The sequence below is a fragment of the Eptatretus burgeri genome, chromosome 3, assembly GCF_056783735.1.
Source record: "Eptatretus burgeri isolate ZD-2024b chromosome 3, Ebu_testis_v1, whole genome shotgun sequence".
NCBI lineage: Eukaryota > Metazoa > Chordata > Myxini > Myxiniformes > Myxinidae > Eptatretus > Eptatretus burgeri.
The window spans coordinates 40,170,926-40,185,925 of NC_140963.1; the positions used below are offsets into that span (position 1 = coordinate 40,170,926).

Consider the following 15,000-nt stretch of genomic DNA (forward strand, 5'->3'; position numbering starts at 1 on the left):
TACAAATAAATACACACACACACACAGAAAAAATATATGTATATATTCTAATTTGTGTTAAATGGTGTTCATGTTTGGACTTTAATGTGTCGATGCAGGAAGCTGCAGCACACTCCATATTGTATAAGTGGAGTTGGTTCTGGATGTATGACATGTTGTCCAATCAATGTGTCCCAACCTGCAAAATGCTGGAACACAAGACTCCTCATTGAGGCATGCATCATGCAGAATATCATTGATTCAATGCCATCATGAGTTCAAGCATTGTACAAAGCTAAAGGACATGCTACCAGATACTAATGTATCATGCATTTGATTGTGTTCTGATCACAGATTGTTAAAATTAAGTTAATTTACAATCAGAGATGTTAATTTCATTCTGGCATGACACTGGATATGTAACGCAAATTAAATAATCAGGTCAACTCAGGACAAGGTGACTGTAAGGACAGTCTTTAAACACAAACTTTTTTTGTACCTCTATTTTACACACACCTTGGATAAATAGTGCAGAGGAATTAAACTCAAATGTCATAACATGAGATCCTTTCAATGTTTTTTTTAACTTTAAATCATGAAGTACAAATGCAACCGAATGAATTTCGCAGTAATTTATGCAGAGTTAGCCATGCTTCGCTTTGCCTTTGTATGTCTGTGAGTGGCTGTCAAAAGCACGTGACGTGACATTTCACAGGTAATCTGGGACAAGATGTGGCTGCCTCTATAGTACTGGGAAATCCACTGATGTTCCATTGTATTTGCTGCCTAATTGGTAAATTTTTTCATGTTAAGGATGTAAATTAGTTGTACAATATTTACCTCTGCCACCGAAGGTGGAAGGAGGTTACGTTTTCACCCTTGTCTGTCTGTTTGTTTGTTTATTTGTGAACAAAATATCTTAAAAAGTTGTGGACGGATTTGGACGAAATTTTGTGGAGAACTTGGGTATATGACAAAGACGAAATGTTTAGATTTTTGTGAAGATCCTAATCCAGATCTGGATCTAAGAATTTTAAAAGTGATTTTCACCATTGGGAGATTGGGCCAAAAAAAACGACATACAACAGGATATCTCAAAAGGTTATTGACGGATTCGTACGAAACTGGGTGGATGAGTTGGTTAGGTGATAAGAACAAGCTCATTGAACTTTCGCTCAGGTCCTAATCCAAATCCGGCCTATCAGTGGGATACAAAAGGTAAACTAAGCCAAGCAGAGATACGTGTTCTCCTGAGTGCCCTTCTAGTTTATACTAAGATTGTGAGCTCTGTTTGTTTGTTTGACAATGCAATTTTCCACTTTTTTGTGGACAAATAAGAAATTTCAATCACAAGCTCGAATGAGCTAAGATCCTCGTCCTCTTAATGATGACGTCATAAAAACGAATATGACGTCATTGTGATGTATCACGTTTGCGATAAATTATCTGTGCTAATGCCCGGCTTGATTCCCGCAAACAAAATTCAAACAGCTTGCCCAGTTTCGGAGATAATGGTATAGGCGATTTCCATTAGTGGCGATATTATGAAGTCAACTTTTTTTTCTAGGAGGAATTTCCACAATCCGAGATGGTTACTGCCCACGTGTGGGCTTTCTGCATATACATGGCAAGTTTCACGAAGATCCGATGAAAACTAGGTTATGAAACAAAAAATGTCAAAAAATAGGAATAATGTCATAAAAATTGATATGACGTCATAGTGATGTATCATATGTGCGGTGTTTCATCTCTGCTAAATGCCCTGTTCGATTCCCGCAAACAGAATTCAAAAAGCTTGCCTAGTTTCGGAGGTAATTTTTTTAGGCGATTTCCATTAGCGGAGATATTTTGACATCATAACTTTTTTTCTAGGAGGAATTCTCAAAATCGGAGATGGTTACTGTCTGCGCAGAGTATATATATATATATATATATATATATATATATATATATATATATATATATATATATAAATATATATATATATATATATATATATATATATATACCAAGTTTCAGGAAGTTTCGATGAAAACTGCAGGCTGTGAAACAAAAAAGTCCACAAGAAGAACAACAACGTGAGTAAGAACTAGAGATCCTCCATGAGGATCTAAAAATGTCAAAAAATAGGATTGACGTCATAAAAATGGATATGACGTCATAGTGATGTAATCTATGTGTGGTAATTCATCTCTGCTAATGCCTTGTTCGATTCCCGCAAACATAATTTAAAAAGCTTGCCTCGTTTTGGAGATAATTTTTTTGGCGATTACCATTAGTGGAGATATTTTGACGTCATAACTTTTTTTCTGAGAGGAATTTTCAAAATCGGAGATGGTTACCGTCTGCGCAGGGTATTTTTACATATATACGCCAAGTTTCAGGAAGCTTCGATGAAAACTGTAGGGTATGAAACAAAAAAGTCCACAAGAACAACAACGTGAGTAAGACTTAGAGATCCTCAACGAGGATCTAATAAAAACGAAAAACAAAAACGTTCACACAATCAATATAATAAGTCTATTTTAAAAAGCTTTTCAAAGAATGTTTCATAAACCTGTCCTATTAAACGTGGGCCAAGTAAGATGATCACATTATGATCCATAGTTACAAACCAGGTTAACCCCAGCCGTGGCCGATTGTACGGTCTCCTTCCATCGCCGTAGTCCAGCCTTTTTCCCAGCTTGCTGCAAAACGAACAGCAATGTGGGAGGTTTTACGATACTGTATACACATTGCACAAGCACGTTGATTAACCTTATACTTTGGTTAAACCCACAGCAAACGTGATCAAAACTAAACCTGAGGGGTAAAATATGATTCACTTGATAGTGTGTAATTTACCTGCACATCTCAACAGGTGTGAAAAGGAGACATCAGACATTGCTTACAAACCCCAAAAAGTCTGCCCATCCTGCACTGCACCTTATATGGTACTACAGTATCCTTGTTCCTGATCATACTTGGTTTTCAGTGATTATTGGATTTGGAGAACTTTGTGCATGGAGTATTGTGACAATGCTATCTACCTAAATAAAACACAATGTGTGTTTGTGTGTTTGTGTATTTGTATGTCCTCCTTCATAAGCACGATTTGAGTAGCGTTTTCAAGGCCAATCTTTTAACGTGACTGGGTGTTCACTCTGGTCAAAATGCTCAAAAGACCCCAAGCACCCAAAAGCCCCTAAGGACCCCAAGAACCCAAAAGACCCTGAGGATCCCGAAGACCCAAATAAATGATGGCTGGGTGTTCATTATGGTCTATTTTTCAGGACAAAAAAAAAACATGAAAAACATTTTTCTTCGTTTCCAATTTTTTTAATTGATAATTAATACTGTATCTGTAAAAGCCACTTAGTTTAATAATAGAACCCCAACCGATCATTTGACAGACATTATGCTGGTTGTTAGATAATGTTCATCACAGGTGTTCAGATCATATATATCACGAACCATTAAGTTTCTGTTTTGTTTTTTGGGGGGGAGGGGGGAGTTCATTCACTTCCATGTATCAATTAACAAGAATCATACATACAACTTGCTTTTATGCATATACTTTTAAATTAAGGTTAAAAACAAAACAACATGCATGGAGAGAATGAGAAACGACCCAAAAGAGGTAGGACTATGGTCTGCCCCTTCGGGATCCCATCAACTGCAGAATCATGGTCATCCAGCAGTAAGAGTTGGATGGGTTTGAATGAAAATATACAGCTTTTGGAAATAATTATGGAAACAGAGAGCAAACTTGGGTATAAAATGCAAATAACATGTGATGGAATCGCATCGTATGTGTAATAAAAATGAAATGCTGCATTGTGCAGCCCTGTGGGTGTAAATTACACTGTGATTAGTTGTTATGCAAGCAATCAGAAAGTGCCACACCTGAAGAAGAAAATGCCCCACCTCTACTTTTGCCCCAAAATATAAACAGTTTGATTATTGTCGTGTGGTGAATAATATAACTCCTGGGAAGGAAATATCACAGGATAAACATATACAAATCAAATCTCAGCTCGTGAAGACCACTGCATGCAACATATTGCAACCTGACTTCATGTTTCAGCAGGAGCTGTATGGAAGACTCTCAGGAGGATACACAACACTGGTATTGTGTGGTCAAATAAGAAAGCCCCAGCTCTCTAAAAGTGATCTTAAGTACCCCAGGATACTCAACATCACTCTTTATGAAATAAACAACAATCAAATCGAGATCTTGCAAATAACCTAGCTAGAAGTATGGATGCTACTCTTTCTTCAATAAGAGTAAGATGTACATCAGTGCAAAGTGGTCTCAGTGGATCTGAAGCTGCCTGAAAACCATTGCTGAGGAGAGCTAAAGTTTGCTGCGTGAAAGCAGAGGACAGCAGGCTTATATTGCAATCCAAAATATGGCTTGCTCTGACTTCCTCTCAATGGACTCAAAACTAGAGTGGTGTCAAATCCACCCAATGCTCACCTGTTTATACATTTATCGTTTTTCGTTTTTAAAAGACTAGTCTAATAATATTTTTTTTTATAAAGCATTGCAGTGAAGTCTGATCCAAATAATTTTAAAGCAATATATGTATTTGTATATTGTAATCAGTAAAAAAAATAGTGTGCTAGATAAAAACATTAGAAAGGAAATAACTTGCACCAAAAGCTTTAACATTTTCACGCTCACGATGACGCTGACACTCAAAGACTAGTCTAATAATATTTTTTATAAAGCATTGCAGTGAAGTCTGATCCAAATAATTTTAAAGCAATATATGTATTTGTATATTGTAATCAGTAAAAAATAGTGTGGGAGATAAAAACATTAGAAAGGAAATAACTTGCACCAAAAACTTTAACATTTTCACGCTCACGCTGATGCTCACGCTCATGCCGGGGGTATCGCTATAGCTCCCTGTTCTTCGAACAGGCGAGCTAAAAATTACTCTTGAACCTGATACCGTCGAGAATGAATATCAATTATGTTTGTGATTCACATCAGTAACAGATCCAAGCAAAAATGTGAATGCCACCTAATCGAAGTTTTCATGCATGTTATGTAAACCTGATCAGGCAGTCAATATTGTTCACAAGATTGAATGTATGAACAACATACCTCATTCTTTGTTTGGCCTTTTTTCTGCTTTTCCTTCTTCTTCCTCTTTTGCTTCTTTTCAATCAGTTTTGTCTCATATTCTGGTCTTGGTTCTCCCTGAATTTTTCCGAAAGAATAATCTGTCACACAGCGATTGACAAGATACTGACTGCATCAAGAACAGTTTTCATTTTCTTGTTTTTGCTTTGATTGGAAAGACGCATCATATACCCAAGTGAATGGATAAAGCAATACAGTATACAGTACATAACAATGACAAGATGAGGAAATTTTAAAATTAAAAAAATCTCTATTAAAAGAACACTGGAATAGATAATTTGGAACTTTGCTCTTCTGCATCATGGGCATCCCAATCAATTCATCTTTCAATGTGTGATGGTGTGAGTGTCATTTCCAGGCCAGTTGGACTGGTAACTCCTTTGGAGGACAATGGTGGGACCATTGTATATGGCTTATTAACATAGCCCAGTAGGTTATGGGCTGGCAGGATGGGCTGGACTCTAGGGCAGGGGTTAGCAACCTTTTTGTGCAGAAGAGCCAAACAAAATTAAAACCTTGTGCAGTTGCTGCACAAAGAGCCAATCGTACAAATTAAACACAATGAATGCAGCCTACTTCATTGTGGAAGTGTAGTTATAAAATAGTAAAAATGTAAAGTTTATATTATACTTCCATTGCCGTTTTCTGTTCATGCAAAGCTCACAACCAATGTTCAACTCTTCATTAAAGATTTGGAATTCCAGAAAAATTTCAGTAGAAACTAAGATTCAATTAGGAACTATTCAACTCCTTACATGTTCAACTTAAATGTTCAACAAACTAAGGAACTATTCAACTCCTTACACAGTTGGACTGATTTAAGGACATCTTGACCAATCAAAAGTCAATGAAACTACAGACTCAGGAATAAAAGCAACAAAAAGATGACTGTGCCGAAGATCTGTTTGTGCAGGACAGGCCAGAGATAAGGCTCTGGAACAAGCCTGGGGCAATAAAAAAACAATAACAAGAGCAAGACGTCCCCTACCGATGTGATATTTTCCAAGTCCAAAAAGGGCATAACTCTGAAAAATTGATAAAAAGCCCTGAAACTCAAATTTGTTCTGTAACTTATTATAATAAAGCCACATACCAAGTTTCTGGTGAATATGTGAAAGGGTATGGGGAAAAAAGGCTGTAAAACCAAGGTGGGATGGAGGGACAGACGGAGAGCAAAACCTATAGTCGCCTTCGGTGAAACCGGTAGGGGACTAATAACATGAGCGGGTAGGACAACAGGTGAATCTAAATGAAAAGAATAAAGGCAACACAAAATTAGAACCCGTGGTCATTTGTAAATGGGTTTTATAAACAAATATCGCGATATTTTGATTGAAGTGTTAGGCCTGTTCATCTGATCTTTATATGTGCATTTGCACCCAATAAACTTTCAAGCTCTGCGAGCCACATTGGTATCGTAGAAGAGTCAGATAGAGGTTGCCGACCCATGGTCTCGAGGAATGCACACTCAACTGTCTAGCCTGGGTTTTAAACCCAACTCAGCTATAAACAGTCATCCTGGTGTTTTAGGGGAAATGTGATTCATCAATGTGTGTGCCATCCCTTGGATGGATGCTAAACTGGGTATCCCATGCATCTGCCACTTTGTTTTTGTTGATGGATGTTAAAGATCCCATGGTGTCCTTTGTGTAGAGTAGGTGAGATATTGCCAGCACCCTGAACAAATTACAAATTCCTACCTTAATTACTTAGTCGAGTGTCGCGTCCGGCCAGATGATTTATGAAAGATGGGCCAAATTTTTTCTGCCAACCAACCTCACAATAAGGTGGGAATAATTGTGGCCATAAAAGAAGATCATCATAGTCCAGTAGGTTGGCTATCCTTTATTGCATAGCGAGTGCTTCAAAGTAAACAAGTCAGTGACCAGTACAAACCCTGCAGTCATAAATTCGCAAGGGTACCAGCAATATCTCTACATATATGTGTGTGTGTATATATATATATATATATATATATATATATATATATATATATATATATATATATATATATATATATATATATATATATATATATATATATATATATATATATATATATATATATATATATATATATATATATATATATATATATATATATATATATATATATATATATATATATATATATATATATATATATATATATATATATATTGTTACGGTTGTGGAAATTCGCAATACACCATAAAGAGTCTTTAGATCAGTTATGACGCTAAGTTTATGTGCAGATAGGTCCCCACCGTTGTTTAAAGGGAATTTTCTTCGTGTTCACCGGGCTGCGACCCTTTGAGATAGCCGTTTTTCTTTATCTATCGTTATTTTGAGCCATCATTGCAACAAACCTCCACACAAACAACCGCCACCACCAACGCCAACCACACTCACACCACCCCCACAACAATCACCACCATCTTCGCCACTACCCCGCTTACGAACGCCATCCTCCGCGGACCACGGTAAGAGCGGAAACCGTCTGAGAAGGATTGGCAGAACAAAAGCTGTTGTGAAACCTGTGGGGTTTTCCCACCTGTTTTCCCCGCACTTGGTGTGAAGGAAAGGGGGAGGGAAGCTGGCCGCCGATTGGTGGATGCACGGCGTGAGGCGGTTGGGGTGAGGGAACGCCCCTTTTCGGGAACCTTCTCGAAGGGAGGCGGAGCCGAAAACGGGGAGGAGCGAAGGGCGGAGCCCCGCACTATATAAGGCGGACAGGACGCGGGGCTCACTCTCTTTCTTGGTGGTCGCGGTCAAGTCCTTTTTTGTTTGGGTCGTCGACGTCATCCTCTCTGTCAGGGTCGTGCTGGATCTCTTTGTCGTCGAGGTCGAGTTCTCTCTCCCTCCCTCTCGTCTTGGCGTTGAGCGACCTGTCGGTGAAGGCGCGGGCCTGTGGCGAGTCCGGGTGACGCCTCAGAGACGCGGACGGGAGGCGCCGCAGGCGGTCTGTGGTGGACCTGCGCGTGCGGACGAGGAGAGTGCCGGAGAGGGTTCACCGGCCGCAGAAGGGAGGTTTTCTTTTCTTTGGGCTTTTGTATGTGTGTTCGTGGCGCCAGTCCATGAAGTAAACCTGTTTCAGTGCCTGTACATTTAATGCTATAGTCGGTCGCAACGTCTTTCATTTCTTGCTGTACATATTGCATGACTGCCCTTGCTTGTTTGTGTTATATGTGTAATAAATGTGCTTGTGAAATGTTTCACGTTCGTTGCGTCCTTCCCCTCTTTTTAAAGTGCCATCTTGAATCGTGGAATGATTGGTAGTGGTTTTAAATACCCGATAAATAATCTGAACCGTCGAGGTCGGCGATAACACCGCTCGGTTATCCCTGTAGCACGGAACGAACCGCTTAAGCGGTTCGTGTCCTAAGCCGACCTGTGGCGTGGTGCAACCCCTCGGTAGGTTACCCGCGCAGGTATTTAGGTATATCGACATTCGGCGATTCACCCTATTTCGCGCAGGTAGAATGCGGACTGGGTTATGGTGAGGTTAAACCCCCACCTGTGACTAGCTCCCGGCGTTGTTCCGAGAGGGTACACGACTAAATTGTCTGTCCGGTGGGCGATGCGGCTGCCATTAGAGGTACGCAGCCGATCGCATGCCAGGCGGGCCAGAATTCGTAACAATATATATATATATATATATATATATATATATATATATATATATATATATATATATATATATATATATATATATATATATATATATCCCAAAGAACCGAAAAGACCCCAAAGACTCCTAAGACCCTTTATGACCCCTTAGACGTTTAAGACCCTTGTTCCCAAGGCTGAGAAGATTTTTTTTCTTGTTTCTGCAATTTTTTTAAGTAAGAAAACATGCTTAACGTTTTATATATTTTGTTATTTTGATGTGTAATAAATCCATGTATGTTATTAAATTTGGCTTATGGTACATTTTATCCCCTACCTCCCCTCAAATGCTTTATCTTTCTCATCTCAAATCTGAACTCTCAAACCTCTCTCCCTCCTCCAAACCCTGGTGGCGTCTAATCAAATCTGTTTCTGGTGTATGTTCCCCCTTCATCCCCTCCTCTACTTCAAATGGCTGCACTGCTGATACCGCACGTGAAAAGGCTGAATGCCTAAACTCGGTGTTTGCAGCTAAATCTTGTGTCCCAAACCCATCGCTTTCTGTACCCAACTTACGCAGTTGCACACAACTATCCCTGGACTCTGTGTCCTTTTCTTCTGACAAGGTGGAGAGTTTGCTGTCAAACCTCGACTCAGATTCTGCAATCGGTCCAGACAGCATCACCCACATGTCCTAAAAACCTGCAACTCTGCTCTTGCTCACCCTCTCTCTCTCTTCTATTCACCCTCTCATTTGCTCAAGGTCATCTGTCATCTGCTTGGAAATCAGCAAACATTACTGCCCTGCATAAAAAAGGTGCAAAAACAGATCCCTGCAACTACAGACCAATCAGCCTTCTCCCAATCATCAGCAAGGTTACGGAATCCATCATCGCTTCAGACATTAAATCATTCGTCTTCTCCAGCGGCTTGATTTCCAATCACCAATTTGGTTTCAGACAAGGTCACTCTATCCTGGATATGCTGATTCTGCTCTCCCAACAATGGATGGAGATACTCAATGCCAGAAATGAAATCAGAGCCATATCCCTTGACATATTGTGTACTTTTCACATGGTCTGGCACCCTGCCCTGCTCACCAAACCCTCTTACTATGGTATCAAAGGCCATCTCCACTCATGGCTCGTAGACTTCCTCTCTTGTCGCAGCCAATATGTGGCCCTTAATGGAGTTCTTTCATCCGCTCTTCCTGTCCAGGCTGGAGTTCCTCGAGACAGCGTTCTCGGCCCTGTTCTTTTTTCTGGTTTTCATCAATGATATCTCCGACTCTCTGGAAAATCCTCTTTAACTCTTTGCTGGTGACTCCACCCTCTGCCATAGCATCTGTCATCTCTCAGACAGGCAAGCCGTAGCTTCTTCGCTCTCTGCAGATCTGTCTAAAATCACAAACTGGTCCAACACATGGAACATGTCTTTCAATCCTGACAAATCTCGCAATCTCACTATGTCTCTCCAAAAAGACCGTCTGGACCCCCCCCCCCCATCTACTTTCGCAACAATCTTCTGGAAGAAGTCCTTTCATTCAAGCTTCTGGGTCTCACTATCTGCCATGATCTTTCCTGGGAAAGCCACATTTCCAACCTTGCCTCCAAAGCCTGTCACCAACTGGGAATCCTCCATTGTGCGAAGTCCTTCTTCAGCCCACCTGACTCCTGATCACATACAAAGCTTTTGTTCGCAGCCTGATGGAGTGCTGCTCTCTCCTCTGGGCTGGGGCTCCTGCCTCTCACCTTTCCGGCCTCTCACCTTTCTTGGCTTTACACTGTGGAAACCAAGGTTTTTAGGATCATTGGTATCTCCTGCGATGAGGCTGAGTTGTTGGGTTTCTCACTCTCTCACCCAGGCAGGTTGGTGGTCTTTCTGTTTTCTAGTGTCTCCTCTCTGGTCTCGCTCCGCCCTCCCCTGCTCTGTCTACGATATCTTCTTCTTCTTCTTTCAGCTGCTCCCGTTAGGGGTCGCCACAGCGGATCATCCATATGATCCGCATAGTGATTTGGCACAGGGTTTACGCCGGATGCCCTTCCTGACGCAACCCTGGTCGCCTCTTACGACACAGGGATATGGTACACCTATTCTAGCCGGGGCATACACCGGGCCCAGTACACTGGTACTCACTTCGCTGACCTCGGAAGGATGACAGGCTGAGTCAACCTCCTGGTGTGCATTTATTCAAGCGGCCAACGGGGATTGAACTCGGGACCTTTTGGATCCCAAGCCGCTACCCTAACCACTACGCCAACACCAGGCTTTGCAGAGCAGGTCAGCTCTGTCTACGATATGTCCCTACCATATTTCTGCAGGGCGCTCAAAGTCCGCCAACAACCCCCTTCTGGTAAAACTACTAAAATCACGAATCACTGCTTACCTTCACTCTTTCATTCCTCTTTTTTGCCGCCTTTGGAATAAACTCCTGCACTGTGTTCAATTCCATTCTTCCCTCCAGGCCTTCAAAACAGTTGTTCACCACCACCTCTTATCTTCCCCCATCCAAAACCTCGATCTTTTCTACCCCCGTTAATCCACCCCAAACCCACCTCCTTCAAATTCCCTGCTTTCCTTCCTGAAAGTCCCTGTAATATCCATCTTGTATACCCCGTGTTCCCCGTCCCATCCCCGCTCCCTTCCATAGATCTAATGTCTCTTTTCCCCGCTGTTTTGTCCTTCCCTCTCCTGCTCCTCTTGTTTCATGCCCCCCTTGCTGTGTGTTGTGTGTTCACTCTCATATGAGCCTCGACATTGTATACAAAAAAATGCTGCCTCTTGGTGGATAACCACATATGCAGAAATGTAGATGTGATGAACGTTCTTAAAAAAAAGAAAGCTTCATGTTTTATATATTGTGTTATTTTGCTATGTATTATATCCATTTTTGTTATTATATTCTTTTAATACTTGTTTCATTCGATTTAGGGGATGGGTTGGGATAGGTATCACTTTCGTAATGATTCTGCCCACCGTCCATTTTCCCAACCAACCACACACACACACACACACACACACACACACACACACACACACACACACACACACACACACACACACACACACACACACACACACACACACACACAACAATACTGGCCTGGTTTGGTTGAGTGCACGTTTATGTTCGATTTCTTTTCGTAATAGAACAATAAATGTTTTATATGTTTTTTTAATTTTGGGTTGCATGCACTAGCCCAGAGACAAAGTAACTTCCTCACGTTGGAATCGTCCTCATGGCTTCAGCAGTATATTGAGGTAGGGTGGGCTACAGTTTTACATTGTTTTTCGAGGGAAGAATAAGAAGAAGTACAAATTGGTGATTGAGTGATCTCTCATTGCAGTACTTTAGGGATGTATTCTGGTGTCTTTTTAAGTCTCAGTCATTCAAAAAACACTCGAAAATATAAGTTATGGCTTTTAAATGCTTATGATGTCACTGTATAGTAGTTCATAAGTGTATCATTGTGTACACATTTGAATGGGTGACCATTTTTTTCTTGTATCATCCCTCTACATGGAATCCTACTGTATTCCATGATGTATTAAATTTGACAAGACAACAATATAATATTGACATTTGAAAATAATTGTATTAACAACAATGATACAGAGAGCATCCAATCATGTTTCATAGTTACTTGAAATCTGCATCCTATTAAACTTAACATCAGTGTTCCATTTTAAATATCGACATGCAAGATGCAGCCAAGCTATCAGCACAAAGTCAGATCCCTTTGCAGAGTACTAGTTTGCAAAATACCATGGGATATATCCTGCTAAGTGATTGAAAATGGGATGAACAGCTTTACCATCCTATCCATCCATCCGTTGGGACCATACTCGTGCAAAGCATTGGTGCTGCCTCAGCAGTCTCCTTGGCGGTTGGGTACAATTCTGGACAGGTCGCCACTCCGACGCAGGATACCCTCAAGCTGGCACTCATTTTGCCAACCTCCAAAGGATGACAGGCAGAGTCAACCCCACCTGGTATTAATTCAACAGCCAAGGGGGATTTGAACTCAGGATCCAAGGATCCTAAGCCCACCACCCTTACCATGAAGCCAACACCAGGCATACCCTAACCATGAAGCCAACACCAGAAATACCCGAACCACTAAGCCAATACCCGGCATACCCTAACCATTAAGCCAATAGCAGGCATACCATCCCATCCAAGGACATAGATTCTGCCAAGGATCCAACAATGAAACAATCACAATTTGGTTTGGTCAGTTCTATGCTGAAAAGGCTATCAATTTAGAAATTCTCCCAAATGCCTACTTAAAGAAATAATATAAGATATTTTTCCTATTATCACTTTAATTGAGTTTTATTATTATTATTATTATTATTATTATTATTATTATTATTATTATTATTATTAGTACACTTATCAAAATGAATGTGAACAATTAAACTAAATTTGCAGAAAAACATTATTCAAATATGTATATATATGTATATATATAATACGAGGTAATTGTATGATTCAGATGTTTCATAACGAATATAATGATCTGCTCGTAAAGTGTTTTTAATTGGGACCATAGGGACTTACTGTATGGACGAGGGTGTGGATTTTGAGGTGGGGATGGGGGGGTGGGTTAGGGCTTTATTGGGAAAATTATCACAGAAAATAAAGGGGCCATGAATAAAAGCAGACGGCAGAGGTGAAGAAAGAGGGTCTGGGAATAAGGAGGGATAAAGGGGGAGGAATGAATGAGGGAAATTTGAGAAGATTTGACCCGTTCCAAACTGAGTGCATGGCTCATAAGTCAAGAAGTTAGGATCCAAGCTTGAATTTCAATAATCCATGTTGATTTGCCCATCGTCTCCTACTGTCCTTTAAATTCATGTGGAGGAATACTTTTTTTTATCCTAATATTGTCACGTGGAGCCAAAATGTATTCATTAATAGAGATACAAATAATAATTACAGAACTTGGTTGTGCAGAGGATGGAATGCGGTTTGTACAGTGTGAGAACCAGGCCTCAGTAATGTGGGTGTTACCCGCCAAAGCAAACATGCAAGCTGTCTGACATCATCATCTCGGTTAGTCTCTATGGATAATTAATTATACTGGCAATGTTTTAGACAGTCAGCGATCCTTTTCTGGCCTCACCTGGTCCAGTTGACCCACAACAGGTGGGTGGCACTAAGTTGAGAAAATGGGGAAGGGTCAGCTTGGACTTTCCCCTGTGGCCACTTGGTCTGTCATGCACCCAACATGATGACGTGGCTCTGAGCAAAGCGATGAAGTGCTACCGATGAGCTGTTTTATACCCTGTACAAGTAGAACTTTGTCTTGGCCTGGAGAGGGGATCATCAGCGACTTGAAGCAAGGAGAAGGACAAAAACCAAAGGGCTTCAAATTTCTCCACTCCAAGTCTGTGAACGACTTTGCAATTTCCAAGTTACTTAAACGCGAGGTTTGGTGGCAGTCTCGTCCTTTGTTTTGTGCTTTTCTTTTTGTGTTCCCTTCATAATGAAATGGTGCCTCCAGTAACCAAAATGAAACATTCATTGATGTTACTGCATAGGACAAACACACAAATGTTAAATGATGACTGTGATTCAGGATACGAAATTAACGACTTACATGGAAATACAAACTCTGATTAACGAATGTATGAATGACCCTTTGAATCGAAGTCGTTGGAATAAAATCTCTGTGGAATTCCCGTGGAACCGAGTCCTGCGATTTGTCGTCTCATTTACCTCCCTCCAGTCCTTCAACTGTGCTGCCCATTGTCACCTTGTCCTTTTCCCCATACCAACCTTTACTCTCTTCTATTCCCACTGACAACCCTCCACCTTCCCTCGTCTTTACTTTCTGCTTGTAATTCACACTTTGTGATGTCTGTCTCCTTGTTCCTCCTTGTTCTTCCTTGATCCCCTCATCAGTCTGTGAACCTGCTGCTGCTGCTTCTCTCTCTCTCTCTCTCTCTCTCTCTCTCTCTCTCTCTCTCTCTCTCTCTCTCTCTCTCTCTCTCTCTCTCTCTCTCTCACTCTCACTCTCACTCTCACTCTCACTCTCACTCTCTCTCACTCTCTCTCTCTCACTCTCTCTCACTCACTCTCTCACTCTCTCTCACTCTCTCTCACTCTCTCTCACTCTCTCTCACTCACTGTCTCTCTCTCTCTCTCACTGTCTCTCTCTCTCTCTCTCTCTCTCTCTCTCTCTCTCTCTCTCTCTCTCTCACTCTCTCTCACTCTCTCTCACTCTCTCTCACTCTCTCTCATTGACTCTCTCTCATGGTCTCTCTCTCATGGTCTCTCTCTCATGGTCTCT

The 15,000-nt window shown here is 40.9% G+C and overlaps 1 protein-coding gene across 10 annotated transcripts in view; it reads right to left on the minus strand.

The window, feature by feature from the left end:
- The window catches only part of LOC147029745 (anoctamin-1-like), a 129,878-nt gene that overhangs the window by 41,013 nt on the left and 73,865 nt on the right, over positions 1-15,000 (minus strand). For 9 of the 10 annotated variants that reach the window (XR_015056066.1, XM_085873037.1, XM_085873030.1 and 6 more), the window contains 2 exons: positions 5,075-5,170; positions 2,595-2,666 (listed from right to left, as the gene is read on the minus strand). Coding sequence is in view for 9 of the 10 variants with exons in the window: in XM_085873037.1 (XP_085729163.1) it covers positions 2,595-2,666; positions 5,075-5,170 (168 nt within the window). In the remaining variant the exon portion in view is untranslated. The remainder of the gene's footprint in view (positions 1-2,594; positions 2,667-5,074; positions 5,171-15,000) is intronic. The other variant, XM_085873033.1, reaches the window with a different exon arrangement.